Genomic DNA, 13,782 nt, shown 5'->3' with positions numbered 1-13,782 from the left:
CCTTCTCGAGCCTCTTCCCCGTCTCTGTATGCCTTTTCTGTACCTTTCTCGTTGTGAAATCATTTGTAGGGGATTTGCGCTTTCTCTTGCCTTTGGAGCCACCTCCCTCAGCTGGCAACGTTACGAGAGCGTTCTCTCGCAAAGAAGGGTCAACCGACCCTTCAGCAGATGTAGGCAGCATTTCGGCCGCCATATTGTTGTCGTTGGCAATCCCTGCCATTTGTCGTAGCTTGACAATCTCAGCTTGCAATTCCTCTCGCGTCCATTCTGAAAGATCTTCTTGCCGCCCAGATGCTTCATGGTGATGCCCAATTGCGGCGATGTGGTGGTGATGGTCGTGATGGGTGTGTTCATGGGAGGAGAGAGTATCGTCATGAAGGACACTCTGATCGATGCTCTCAAGAGCCTTTACGAGATCGACATGGGAATGGGTGGACATAGTCGGTGGAGGTGGGAGTGAGAATGATAACAGGATGTTTTCAAATGAAAGCGAAGTGTTAGAAGTATCAGGATGGGTCAAAGTTACGGAGATCAGAAAGTGTCCGCTTTTTCTTTTCTTCAGCCGTGGTATTGTTTCCATCCGTCGTAGACTTGTTCAGTTGTTATATGCATCATTGTAAAAATTTCAGACCTGTACAGTTCGGTAGACGCTAATGAAATGCTTCGTATTAGAACAAGCATGTATTTGTTTCTCACGCCTGTGAGTTATTTGGATTCACTCTCTCTGACATCGGCTTTGTTTTGTGTCACAACAACTCGACATGAGATCCGAATTCAATTTACCACTACACAACCTAACGACCTATCGTCAGTATCATTACTAAGTAGATCGACCACCAACAGCCAAACCTAGGACGGCTTTGTATTCCGTAGAATTGATACCAAGAAGTCGATATTCTGTTATCTGCTGTGGGTGGCAGTGGAACGGAACCAACTGGATCGTTTAACCAATAGTAGACCCGGGTATTTCCCTACACCGTCATGATCAACCTAGACATCAAGCCAGAAGTGTCTTATCTTGAAGACTTGAAGACACGAAAACTGACATCGATTTGGTCAAGGCGCCAATGTTGACGTCTGATCTTGATACACTTACAGCGTGGCAAACTGTCAAACGTTTTTGGAAGGTGAGCTTAGACCATCGATACATAATGGCAAAATGAAGCTCATGCCATTTTAAGGCAATCATCCTCTGCAGTTTGTTGTGCATTGCTGCTGTCGCCGACGGCTATCAGGCAATTCATCATGGCCATTCTAGACCTTAGCGAAATGCTCATGAACTTGTTCAGATTAACCTCAATGGGAATATTATCGAGTCGCCAACACGGGTTTTATCAATAGAGTGGGCGAACTGGGCCAGGAAACTGGCAAATATGTGTTGACATCTTCAAGCACGGCCTTGTGGGGTGCCTTACAATCACTGTAGGCCGCAGCGTTCTACAAACTGAAGCACTGTTGACGAAGTAATATGATAGCGGCCAACTGGTCGGTATGGTCCTTCTTAACTCCCGTGTCTGACAAGATTGGTCGTAAGGTGACTTTATACTTGCTCTGGTGTATCTTGCTGGGTGTATGTCTCCCTCTGTTCCCTGTAAACCTTATAACTAAATACACAAACCACAACAGTCCATTTCATTGAAACTTTTACCAAGTCATGGCGTGATTGGGCAGGAGCCAAATTCCTCGTGGCGTCGGTGTCGGCTGTCTTCAAGCTACTCTTCCAATCTACGTCACGGAGTGGGCTCCCGTGAACATTCGTGGTGGCATGCTTCTGGATTGCTCTTGCTGGAACCATGTTGGCGGTTTCCTGACTCCATTAATCTTGTTTATCTGCAAACAGTCCTTAGGGGAGTCCGAGTGAAGGATACCTGTCCTTACACAATGGGTTGGCAATTGTAAGGTCTAAGCGGTCGGCTGATTAGTCCGTTCAGATGGGGGGGGATTCCTTGGAATTATGTTACTTATCTTCCTTTGGCTACCAGAGACACCTTGTAAGTTGTCAATCCCTCTCTCTTACTTAACTTGACAGCTCATCTTAAAATCAGCGTATTATGCCGCACGAGGGCTTCACAACCAAGGAAAAGCCGTTCTCCGCAGGGTGAATGGTAATGTCAAAGGCTACCACGTCGAAGCCGAGTATGAAGTGATCAAGAATATCATCATTGAAGAACAAGAGAGACTCGAGTTACTGGGAATTAAAGATCAGAGTTGGAGGAGTATTTTGAAGAGTTATGTGGAATGCTTTAGGGGACCAAACCTCGTACACATTTGAGCTGGCCGTTCAGAGAGTTATAGGGCTGATCTCGGTTAGAAACAAACCATCGCGGCCTCTCTTCCAGCTAGTTGTCAGCAGTTGACTGGACTCGCTTTTCTTTCTGGTTATGCATCTCGTAAGTAGCATTGATAATGTATAGAATATGTTTACGATGATGCTAATGATGTACCTTTAGTCTTTTTCCGTGAAGCTGGTTTTACCAATGCTTTTGAAATTACATCTATCCTATGTATGCCCTCTCTGCGCCTGTTCCTAAACTAGATGCTGACTCTGCTGCGCTGCCAGTCGGCATCAAAGTGTTTTTCGTCATCGTTTTCACTTTTACCACTGACCGAATGGGCCGTCGAACCATTGTCATTGTCCTTGCAGGCATCTGCTGCGCCATGCTACTCGTCATTGGTATCTTGGGGCATGTCACCCACAATGAAGCGACCAAAGTCGTGCTTATTGTCGCCGCTTGTATCTGGTCCGCTGCCAACGTAGGGTGTAAGTCGGCTCCCTGCATCTGCGCCCATTTGTCTTCAAATCTTCATATAACAGTCAGGGCAGATCTTTGACAATGTACGCGTCACCTCGTGGGCCCAAGCCAGAAAGAAATGCGGTAGGGGGCAGCCATCAACGACCGAACTCACAAGTACAAGTATGCAAGTATGGTATCATCAAGCATCGATCGTATCGTATGAAATAGTCGAGGAAACAAAGAACACTGACAGAGTGTGATCCGCATTCTAGGTCATGCATGTTGTGCCTGGTCGGAGATCAATTGATGTCCTTCGAGGGCCGGAGCCTTCCGCATTTTCAAAGATCGATGTGTGTCACATCATGTGTGCATGCATGTGTGAGATGCTTAAAAGGAAATTCCCGACACAATACGTTAATATTAGGCACAGCCGGTCATATTCATTTTCGGCCATTTTTAGGCTATGGTGTGAGCGTCGTATGTTCATCTAGCATTGCTTTATCTTTTCTGCACAGCCTAGTATCGAGTCGGCCACGCGCAAAGCCCTGACTGGTGTGTAACACTCTTGTATTCCAGCGAGTGTGTAGTCTGCTGACACCTCTTTCAAAGGTGGATCTCACTCAACAAATCACTCCCGCATGAATCGAGAATTGAAGAACGTTTTTCCAGCTCCACATGCTTCTAATAAAAGACCTAGGCCTCCCGCGTAGTACAAGCTTGTCTCGGTCACAAGCCATTACTACTGTCCCTACAGTTTACCGTCCGTGAATCATGAATCATGGTTGGAAGAACCATCTTCTCAGGGTGAAAAGCGCGAGCGAGGAGATGATGGCAACGGTGCGGTTTGGAACGAAGGAACTTCACCGACATCGATAATCTGTCAACGTAACCATCACCGGTTTGCTGCCCTGGGGCCTGGCGGAGGAGTATATGACGTATCCTTTTTTTCTCCTTTTCTGATTACAGAAAGACTGCATACGTATATCTGATAACCGCTTTTCCTTCGCCGTAGGACTTAATGACAACGTATAACTATACTAGTAGCCTAGGCTATGATTCATACTTCTACTCGGAGAGCAGCTGACCAGCTCCTACAGCAAACCATATGCGATGCTATTCTCAGAAGGGTATGCTTATTTGAAGTATTGGTTAGCAGGGTTACACAGCTATGGTGTGAGTCTTGGTAGGCCATACGGCGGTGACCCCTTACCCTTCGGGCTTCCATACCGGATTCCCTTTGCTATCCCCTGACTCTTTTCCCTCCCTCCAAAGTATATAAATGCCCACCACCCATCAACATGCCCGCTTTTTCCTCTTCAACCATCAAGCGATAAAGAAACATTACATCTATCAAGATGAAGTTCATCACAAGCCTCTTTGCCGTTCTTGCCATTCTCTCAAGTGTCTCTGCTTCTCCTACCATGAAGAAACGTGCGACCGTCGAAGTATGTCTTGTTGCATCTCGTCAATGTTGGTTGATCACTTACATCCTTTGCCCAGACTATCAACAACTGTAATCAGCAGGGCACTGTTGCTCTGACCTTTGACGGTGAGTAATTGACCTTCTTTCCGGGACTTTCAAGAATACTGATCCAAGGATTAAAGATGGCCCTTACAATTACGAAGCCCAAGTTGCTTCTGCCCTTGACGGGGGTAAGGGTACTTTTTTCCTCAACGTGAGTTCTGGTGTCATGAACATTTGTCTGCATTTGGCTCATAAGGCTTCATAGGGCGCGAATTATGTCTGCATCTACGACAAGGCCGATGAAATCAGAGCTTTGTATGATGCCGGCCACACTCTTGGTTCTCACACTTGGTCTCACGCCGACCTTACCCAGTTAGATGAATCCGGGATCAACGAGGGTAAGTCCTGTCCCTGCCCATGCTTCTGCTCTATGTACTCACAGCTCTCTTCGTAGAACTCTCCAAGGTCGAAGATGCCTTTGTCAAGATCCTTGGTGTCAAGCCTCGATACTTCCGACCCCCTTACGGTAACATCAACGACAACGTCTTGAACGTCCTCAGTGAAAGGGGTTACACGAGTGCGTTCATGTCATACATTGAGGTGACATACTGATTGAAGAAATAGAGGTGTTTTTGTGGTCTGATGACACTGGGGATGCCAACGGCGAGTCGGTCAGTTACTCCGAGGGGGTATTGGACAACGTTATCCGTGAGTTTCCTCATCACCATCCAGATGTCCCAACTCACACGGTGTATGACAGAGGATTATCCTAACCCTCATCTTGTCCTTGATCACTCTACCATCGAGACGACCTCCTCCGAGGTTCTCCCTTACGCTGTACCCAAGCTCCAGAGTGCTGGCTACCAACTGGTCACTGTCGGTGAATGTCTCGGCACCGACGAATCTCCTTACGAATGGGTTGATTGCCCTGGAGAGAGGGATAGCTCTTGGCAATGCTAAGTGTTGATTTTTCTCTTTTTAACCAAAAGAGGTTGAGATGCACTTTGAGCATGTGGGACTTATAATGAAGGGGTGATGATTGCATTGATTTAGAATCATATCACCTGTGGAGTGTCAAATAATTGACTCGGGATAGTGGGAAATTATAATAGTGGGAGCCTGATGTAGCACTAACAGGTTTGTATGGATTCTAAAATGTGAAGCTATCAATGGTTTTGCGACAAGTTATATGAGCATCTCCATTAATGTGTGGTCACTTCTATTAAAATATCGAATCGCATCCTCGGCGCATCGAGCCTTATAAGATATAGATATATGTTGCGCATCCTTCTGCTAGTCCACCCGTTCATTTCACGTATGTTCGCCTCTTCCTGCAATAGCTCCAACTGTTACAAATGGTTAATCCACATCAGAAGGAAGAAGTTACCTACGAATACCCACCAGAAGGCAAGCTCGCTAATGATAATAGGTTGTGGTGAATCACAAATGTAACTATTAGCAATAGATATTTAGTACGTAGTGCATTACTCTTTATTACTCGCATAGACAATAATATTCTCCATTAAACATAGTCTTGAGAAGTGTACTAACAACAGGTGCTTGGTTTGCAGTGTTAATAAGAGTACTAAGCGGATAGACAAGGAAATTGTTTTTCATGGATAGTACTAAGGGACAAGAATTAATTGGGCCACTTAAAATCTGGTGCCTATACAGCTTTACTATAGTTATTGTAATCGTCTTAATGATTTAGAAGGTAGTCGTTAGACGCAAATGAAACACCTTTATTCATTAATGATAGTTGCCTCTTCCTATCATTCCAACACAAAATCTGTTATCTATTACCCCTTTTTCTATCGATATACACACACGGCGAAAAGGTTACAGCACAACAGCCTTTTTAAACGCGCCAGGTCGATTTACACAATACTCTTTTCCCTCGCTCCTCTTTCCCCCTCAATCCTAGCCTTAGCCGCAGGCGCATTTTCCAAGTGCTCATCCGCAGGCTTCGTCTCATCCAGCGTGCCAGGAGCCTGAGCAGGCACCTCAACTGGTTTTCGGCTTTCGCCTTCAAGGGCGTCGAGAGCCGCGTGATGGGATGAAGGTTTCCAGCTATTGGACTTCCATGCGGGTATTTTGGATCGGTAGAGCTCATCGACTTCTTCGAGGGTAATCTGTAAGGAACGAGGTTAGTGGGGGGATTTTTCTGGTGGGGAGCGACAGGGGTTTATAACGTACTCCTCGAGTCTGTGGAGGAAATGGGAAGTCAACGCGTGAACCTGAATGTGTCCCGAAGGTTACTCACCTCTGGAAGCATAAAGAAGACGTAGACGAAAGCGAAGATAAGACATCCAAAGAAGATCAAGAGAATACTGTTTTCATGTTAGCATACCCCTTATGATTGGCTTAACATTTCACACAACATACAGAGGGCCGATGTCATCAGCAATCAAAGGCGAGAAGTAAGAGAGAAGGAAATTCCAAAGCCAGTTAACAGCAGCTGCGGTGCAGTTGTTAGAAGGATCAATGCCTCTTCAGAAGGCATGTGACATACCAGCAAGAGCAATCGCCTTTGGTCGAACACGGAGAGGGTAAGTCTCGCCCAGGATGACCCCTACCAGGCAGAATATTATCAATCACTGGCCTATCAAATTGCTCATATTCGACCGCACTCACAGGGTGTAGGTCCCCAGAACAAACTGTACATGGAAACATGAATGACAGCAAACGCAATTAAAACGTTACCACCCGTCTTGACCATGGAATCGGTGACACCCGCCACATCGGTGTAGTAATGACCAACCAAGCCGGCGATGAGGGCACAGGCAGCTTGAATAGCGGCGCCGAAAAGGAGTGATTTACGTCGCCCAAGGTGCTCGATGGTCCACATGGCGGGGATGACTGTGGCGAGGGAGATACCGCCGAGAATGGCTTGGATAGCTGTGAAAGTCTGAGTAATGTGCCAAATAAATGTGATTTTTTCGACTTACAGTACGCAGAAAGAGGGACGTCAGCACTCTCAAAGAATACTGGGCCGTACTGTGTGGAAATATAAGCAGAGTTTTTCTTTTTTTGTAATTAGAGATGGAGAAGGACGAACGTAGTAGTAGAAGTTCCTATGACGATACGTTAGGACATGTGTAGAAGCACGAGGGAAAATTAGACTTACTGTCCGTTGAGTTGCTGCAAGAATTGTACCATGCAACCGTTCAGAGTTCTCTTCCACACTGATAGTACTTGTCAGCAGCATTCTGAGGAGAATGGAAAAAAAGGAAAAAAAAAACCTACTCATACTCCTCGTGCTGAAACACTCTAACCATCCAGCCTTTCCACCCTCATTCTCCTCCCTGATGGCTTCTTCCAAATCCTTGATAACATCTCTCGTCAAGGGATCGTCCACTTCACAGTCATTTAACCTCGCGATAGCCTTGAGGGCGCCTTTCTCGTCACCTCTACCGAGCAGAAGACGCGGTGATTCAGGGAGGAGTAAACCGCCGACAATTAGGAATGCACCCCAAACGAGCTGAAGACCAACAGGAATACGCCATGAAGCTGAGGACTTGAGGTGATGTCTGGATATCCGCGATTAACAGATCATTGGAGGACTAGGAAGTATGACTCACGTTCCAAGATCGACGATGTAGGCCAAGAAGAGACCGGATGCGATCTGGACTTGGTACAATACGAGAAGAGCACCTCGCAATTTCTTGGGGGCCGCTTCCCCCACGTAAAGCGGGACGATAGCTGAGAGTGCACCGACACCGAGACCGGCTACGAATCGACTATGCAAGTCGTTAGTGGAGTCTTGATTCTCCGAGTGGAAGAAATACACACCCGACAGTGATCTGAGCAAGACCGAAGGAAGATACTTGGATAATGATTCCAACAGAGAACTAGATTTCGTCAATTTTGGTCACTTGATTACCTTTTGACAGCCGCAACTCACGATAATGGACCAGAAGATGATCGATCCCCTTCTACCAAGTCTGTCACTGGTAAAACCTTAGGTAGGCGATTAGTCTAATGATAACACCATGGCTCTTGTTTACAACGTACTTTGCAGGAGAGCGCCAAAGAAAGTACCGGCGGACAGCAAAGAGGTGATGATACTTTGCCGCTGTGAGGAGAGAATCCATTCCCCTGTGGTAGGATCTTGTTCTCCCATGTATTGGATAAAGTTAGGCTGAAGGAGAAGCGTTAACCCGTGGCTTCATACATCGAGAACCAAATGACTTACCATGATCAGACATCCTGAGATGTATCCAATCTACTCGCAACGAGGATTAGCACACTAAGAATAGTGAGATAGCGGCTGCATAGACCTACATCGTAACCGAATACCCAGCCGCCGACTGAGAAGATGTCAGCTCACGAGTCTTTTACGCCTGACTATAAAACATACAGGCAGCAAAGAAGCAGAAGATGATCGAGCTCTTCATGTTGATGTACCAGTCACTCTCTGATAGCACTTGTGAATGTTAGGGTGTTGGTAAAGCTGCCCGTTCTGTATACCTGTTGTTGGTTGATGTTTCAACTATGTAGTAGGTTTGAGGTAGAGAGGACGAGCCGAGTCCTTGCTGACAACTTATATACATTCTTGACATTTTCAATGATTACCAAGTATTAGACGATGACAATATGCCTTCCCGGGCCGGTTGGAGAGAACCATATGCTATATGCAACCTCGTCAGTCGATAATGACCGTCAAACGAGAAGACGTTTTTTTATCCTCTATCATCAACGGCATTCTATTATTGCTCTTACCGGGTTATGAACGCTCCGAACTGGTCCTAGAATTGATAAAAACTGAGCTAAAGAGAAAGGGATTGGCATGAAGAGAAGCCGGAAGCTGGAAGTTGTGTGATGTGGAGGGATAGGAAGAGACCTGGAATCGATTGAGCGAAAGTGCTGCGGCGGGGCCAGCCGGGGATTCAGGGTGCTTGGGGGAAATCGCAGCAGCGGCAAGTAGGAGGGAGTCGAGAGAAAGCTGTTTCATGCAAGGGTGGCAGCGTGACGATGGCAGTTGATGTCATATTATGAGGTTCTTGGGATGAATTTACTGCAAAAGATGAGAACCAGTCCTCCGTAAAAACGCGCTAAATTGAAACCAATGCGTAAAGCCACGGAGGATTGGAGTTGAAGCACATGGCCAACCACCACCATAGTTTTCGACGTCATAAGGTACAATCCTTCTGGGCCGGCGGCTCGGCTTCTTCACAACCGCCTCGTCGACTCCCAATCAATTTTGACCTCTGTATGCTTTCCAGCAAACTTTATAACATTCGCCTTTCCCACGGCTTGCAGTGTTCTATGTATAGCTTCAAAGTAGAAGGTGCAAGTCAACCAAAACAAGAGAGACAACAGGAAACATCTTGGCGGAAAACCGGTAAAACCGGGAGGAAAAGTGCTGTTCTCGAGACCTCCGAATTCGCCCCTATTATTTTGTTCAACAAAAAAATTCACCCATCGACCGGGACCACGTAATACGAAAAGCATCATCCAACGGTCAACTACTATTTATTGCATCGAATGAAGGAGTTTGTTAAACGCAATTATTGATTCCCAGTGGCATTCGAGGGAGGTCTTGAAAGAAAACAAACACATTCTAAGCAGCCGGCATAACCGACATTGCTATTTAATTACAACAGTGATGAGGTATGTACATTCTTAGGCCCCCAGAACTTGGCAAATATTCAGACAAAAGAATAGCCAAGAAGATGCGGATTTGTCACTCCACGACTCAAAACCGATTGCGCATTGGTACAACACCTTTACCAGCTGGATCTTGAGGCTGTGAGAAGCCTTGAATGATTTGCTACGATTGACAGAAGCGCTGATACTGATTCGTCTTGGACTTGAATACGATGGTCCAAAATGGATACAAAAGGAGAACATTGTGGACTTGTTAAAGATGATACAGCTCACCGAATGGGCCCCACAACTCGATATCTGCTATTCTCAGGCCTTACAGCAGGTCTGCAATTTTTTTGATCTCAAAGCAGAAGTGTTTGCACGGGCAAGATCTTAATTTGAACCATTCACGCATGTCCAACAGATTGTCTTCCCACAAAGTTTCTCCAATGATGTTTCAGGCTCAACCCAGTCAAGGGCAACATAAATTTTGGCCACGATCTGAAAAGGATTGGTGGCAGTTTTGGGACAGACCAAATCTCCTCGTATGTGTTACTGGATTGAAACGCTCGTAGATAAGATCACTATGTCGTTTCCTACCACATCCCTCACGTTCTTTGGCGCGTAAAAAATACCCATAACACACCTCGTCGTCCACAACGCTCATCCGTGCCATATGACAATAAATTCCACATGCGACGGGAAGATTGGATGAATGATGATTGTCTTATTTGGCTACCATGCGCGCACTTGTCGGCGATATCGGATTATCTTCATCGGATATTCACAAATACAACAAGCACTCAGCTGCTGTACGTTTTATGTTCAATTTATGCGACCCCTATGGTTCATATATTTCGAGTGATTTATGGAGATTCTTATTTTCGCAAAGGGCATGCTGGAGATCGTTTCTGATTTCATTGCACAGCATCAATGGCGAAAAATGATAGTTGTGTTTATTGAACACAGGATACTTACAGTACATTCGATTTTTTTCAGATACAAGTGACAACGTACATATGTAAGTCGTGAGTGAAGAAACAACACGGCTTCTCATGAGAAAGTTGGACACAAAACACCGTTGGTGAAACGGTATCATGCATCGTTGCCATCGATGCGGCAAGGGTTCGACTCCCTTACGGTGTATCTTTTTTTGCCCTTGGTTTTCTGCTCTTGGCACACCCTGCTTTTCAGGCACGGCAACCAAGCTTGGGTCATCAAGAAGTCGTTCTTTGATGCATATCAGATGTCGACCTGCAATTATACATACATTAATGCATCATGAGTTTCGAATGACGTTACCAACCTTTACTCAAGTCACATCCATATCGAACATTCAAAATGATAATCCAACTTTCTATCTATGATAATGTTATCGGTCGGGATCTCACCATGTATATCAGTTTCCCACGGTGACATATTAAGCAACAATGACGCGAACCATGTCTCTGACATCGATGATTTCCCCTCTTTGCCATCTGATTTCAGGAAACAACCATTGTTCTTCATCATTTTTTTTTGTTTGTGAAGCAGCTAGTACTAAATTGAGATAAGTATACAGAGTGAGTATTTCTTTCTGCAGAACACCGCTATACTGACTCGAAAAATTTAAAAGTATCAATAAACTCTTCAACATATCCTTCATTCCTCCTTTACGCAGCTCGATATTCGCAATGGACGAAGAAATGGACGTCTACTCTTCCGATCCATATTCTTCTGGATACTACTCCTATTACCGCTCTCGGTTCAACCCTGAGCCCGTGGAGAGGCCTCCTCCTATCACAGACTACAATATCCGGTTTGTTGAGGGAAGTGGATCGAGTCATGGAAAGTGCATGTAAGTTTTATGCTTCCACTTTTGGAGGTTGCAGCGATGCGTTTTGATGGTGGATATTTTTTTGGCTCTACCATGTTTAGGATGTATACGTATTTTTCCATGCTGACTCTAGTTCCGCAGAGACCTTGTGTTCATCCTAGACTGTACTGGGTCCATGCAGAAGTACATTAACTCAGTTAGAGATCACATCATTGGGATTTGTGATATGATCAGAGGCGAGGAGGGGTTGAATGGACCAGATGATCTTCGAGTGGCTGTATGGCCTTACTTCGACCTATGGAAATATGTCACTGACGTTTGGTTGTCAGGTTGTCAACTATCGAGACCATCCTCCTCAGGATAGTACTTATGTATACAAGTTCCACCCTTTCACCTCTGACATCCCAGAGGTTCAGAACTACCTCAAAGGTTTGACTGGTATGTTTTGTTGCTTCCAAAGACGGGTTGAATTTGGCTGATTTCTAACGCAGCGTCTGGTGGTGGGGATGGGCCCGAAGCTGTGACAGCGGCAATGGCGGCAACTCTCACCGAGCTTGAATGGAGAAGGGAAGCGGCGAGGATGGCCGTGCTCGTGGCGGATGCTCCACCCCACGGTATCGGGGAGGGTGGTGACCAATTCAAACAGGGTGACCCCGACGGTAAGTTATCTGTTCGATGAGTTATAATGAATAGTGAAGCTAAAGTTTTGAGGGTAAACAGGGCATGACCCTTTGGTAGTCGCGCGAATGATGGCTCAGAACGGTATTACTATGGTGAGATAGACGTTTCGTCGTGTAATTACCGAGCTAAGGAGCTGGCTAGTTCATGGTCGCTTGCGAAGATACCCTGTCTGGATATAGCGTACGTCATTTCCTTTCTTTATTAGAAGACTTCTTCTGACGTTGTACCATAGCACGCTGTTGACTTTTTTCAAGCCATCTGTAACATGACATCAGGTGTTATGCTCCCCCTCACGACCGCTGATCTCTTGGCAATGACGATTGTCGGCAGTGTTTTGGAGAACATGGACATGGAAAGGCTGATAGCCGAAATTGGTGTTGAAGTGGCTCAACGGATTAAGCAGAAAGGAGAGTCAATGCAGAGCGTTGAGGAAGTAGCTCAGTGAGTCTTTATTTAGTAGTTTCTAAGAGTGAGAATTGATGACTGTGATAGGGAATTGCATGAACGTTTGTTGCTGCGTAATGAGCAAACCAAGCAAGTGCGTCTTCCAGAGGTCTATGTCCCACATGAAAATGCAAAGAAGAATGTGTCGACGTGGATGAACGCCGCATATATCGGTGATGCCGTACCCAACATACTTGCTGTCAGTGTCGTTCACGTTAAATTACACAAAACAAGTCTGACTCCTCTGCAGGTCCCGGGTAAGAGGCTCACAGACAAATTCCGAAAACAAAACTACGCTGCTGGCTTCACATATACACCTGGTGGCCGTCTTCCTCCGCGTCGCACATCTGCCACCCCATCAGCAACGTCCGCCGCCCTTCCTCCTACACCTTCATCCCCTATCCACTCTTCCCCTCCAGTGACCTCCTCGTTTTCTGCGGCTTCACCTCCCAGACGAGTTGTTAGTGATTTCAAACCTTTTGGAGCACCCGCTTCGAAAAACCTCAGTGTCTTTGGCGCGCCGATGCTCTCTACACCAGGTCCGGGAGGTGGAATGTTTGGCTCGATGGGGAGGACGCCAGGTGCGATTGGGGGTATGAGAGATACGAAGGCGGATGAAGATGATGAGGATGAAGATGAGGAAGGGGCAAGGCTTAGGAGAGATGCGATTAGTTTGGATCAAGTGGGCTTCCATCGTTTGTCGTTGAGGTGCAGTAGCTAACTGACATTGATATAGGCGAGGAGAATCGCGACCCAGGCCGTTTTCCGAGTCGCTAGGTCCTAAGATGGATGAGTAAAGCATAAATGCGGTATATACAGGCAGCACATCAAATAGGCAGAGATCAATGACATTGTAGAAGATTTTGTGTATAGCCACCAAGGTTACCCTACATGATAGATGTTTTGTCTTCTGATATTTGGACTGGCAGGAGGGACGACAGTTTGTATATATTTGGGTTGGTTGGTGGACTCATGCGATGTGAATGTTTATTTGATGTTGCTCACATAGGGTCGAGTAGCGGCTGATAGTTAATCTATGGAAAGTACAATGT

At 46.0% G+C, this 13,782-nt stretch overlaps 5 protein-coding genes and 1 non-coding gene across 7 annotated transcripts in view; 4 read left to right on the top strand and 2 right to left on the bottom strand.

The window, feature by feature from the left end:
* The window catches only part of CNBN0270 (hypothetical protein), a gene marked incomplete at both ends in the record, with an annotated part of 1,886 nt that extends 1,447 nt beyond the window's left edge, over positions 1-439 (bottom strand). The window contains one exon of the mRNA XM_766753.1: positions 1-439. This exon is cut by the window's left edge and continues 38 nt beyond it. Coding sequence (XP_771846.1) covers positions 1-439 — 439 coding nt within the window.
* Positions 440-1,954: 1,515 nt separating this feature from the next.
* On the top strand, positions 1,955-2,832 carry CNBN0260 (hypothetical protein; the record flags this gene model as incomplete). The annotated part of the gene is made up of 5 exons (XM_766752.1): positions 1,955-1,991; positions 2,046-2,260; positions 2,312-2,390; positions 2,451-2,504; positions 2,561-2,832. The coding sequence occupies 5 exons, from the start codon at positions 1,955-1,957 to the stop codon at positions 2,830-2,832; spliced, it is 657 nt and encodes a 218-aa protein (XP_771845.1).
* Positions 2,833-4,090: 1,258 nt separating this feature from the next.
* On the top strand, positions 4,091-5,160 carry CNBN0250 (hypothetical protein; the record flags this gene model as incomplete). Its single annotated transcript, XM_766751.1, has 7 exons — positions 4,091-4,180; positions 4,236-4,284; positions 4,341-4,411; positions 4,466-4,598; positions 4,643-4,777; positions 4,825-4,908; positions 4,961-5,160. The coding sequence occupies 7 exons, from the start codon at positions 4,091-4,093 to the stop codon at positions 5,158-5,160; spliced, it is 762 nt and encodes a 253-aa protein (XP_771844.1).
* A 917-nt stretch (positions 5,161-6,077) lies between these two features.
* CNBN0240 (hypothetical protein) lies at positions 6,078-8,597 on the bottom strand (the record flags this gene model as incomplete). 2 transcript variants are annotated; one of them, XM_766749.1, is made up of 17 exons in its annotated part: positions 6,078-6,332; positions 6,397-6,405; positions 6,464-6,530; positions 6,586-6,658; positions 6,713-6,772; positions 6,835-7,098; positions 7,149-7,197; positions 7,259-7,274; positions 7,328-7,394; positions 7,447-7,730; positions 7,782-7,940; positions 7,993-8,051; positions 8,105-8,160; positions 8,215-8,341; positions 8,396-8,425; positions 8,485-8,510; positions 8,561-8,597. In XM_766749.1, 17 exons carry the CDS (start codon positions 8,595-8,597, stop codon positions 6,078-6,080), a joined length of 1,638 nt encoding a protein of 545 aa, XP_771842.1. The 2 variants fall into 2 exon arrangements, with proteins under 2 accessions (XP_771842.1, XP_771843.1); XM_766750.1 differs by lacking the exons at positions 6,078-6,332; positions 6,397-6,405 and having other exon boundaries at positions 6,425-6,530; positions 7,328-7,385.
* A 2,267-nt stretch (positions 8,598-10,864) lies between these two features.
* CNBNt010 lies at positions 10,865-10,935 on the top strand. Its single transcript has one exon. It is a non-coding gene; the product is annotated as a tRNA-Gly (tRNA).
* Positions 10,936-11,462: 527 nt separating this feature from the next.
* On the top strand, positions 11,463-13,514 carry CNBN0230 (hypothetical protein; the record flags this gene model as incomplete). Its single annotated transcript, XM_766748.1, has 10 exons — positions 11,463-11,626; positions 11,747-11,882; positions 11,935-12,043; positions 12,097-12,264; positions 12,326-12,378; positions 12,428-12,466; positions 12,519-12,727; positions 12,779-12,929; positions 12,981-13,412; positions 13,467-13,514. 10 exons carry the CDS (start codon positions 11,463-11,465, stop codon positions 13,512-13,514), a joined length of 1,509 nt encoding a protein of 502 aa, XP_771841.1.
* Positions 13,515-13,782: the final 268 nt, after the last annotated feature.

The sequence above is a fragment of the Cryptococcus neoformans genome, chromosome 14, assembly GCF_000149385.1.
Source record: "Cryptococcus neoformans var. neoformans B-3501A chromosome 14, whole genome shotgun sequence".
Lineage (NCBI taxonomy): Eukaryota > Fungi > Basidiomycota > Tremellomycetes > Tremellales > Cryptococcaceae > Cryptococcus > Cryptococcus deneoformans.
The sequence above is the reverse complement of the archived record's forward strand: the minus strand, read 5'-3'. Positions and strand labels throughout refer to the sequence as shown.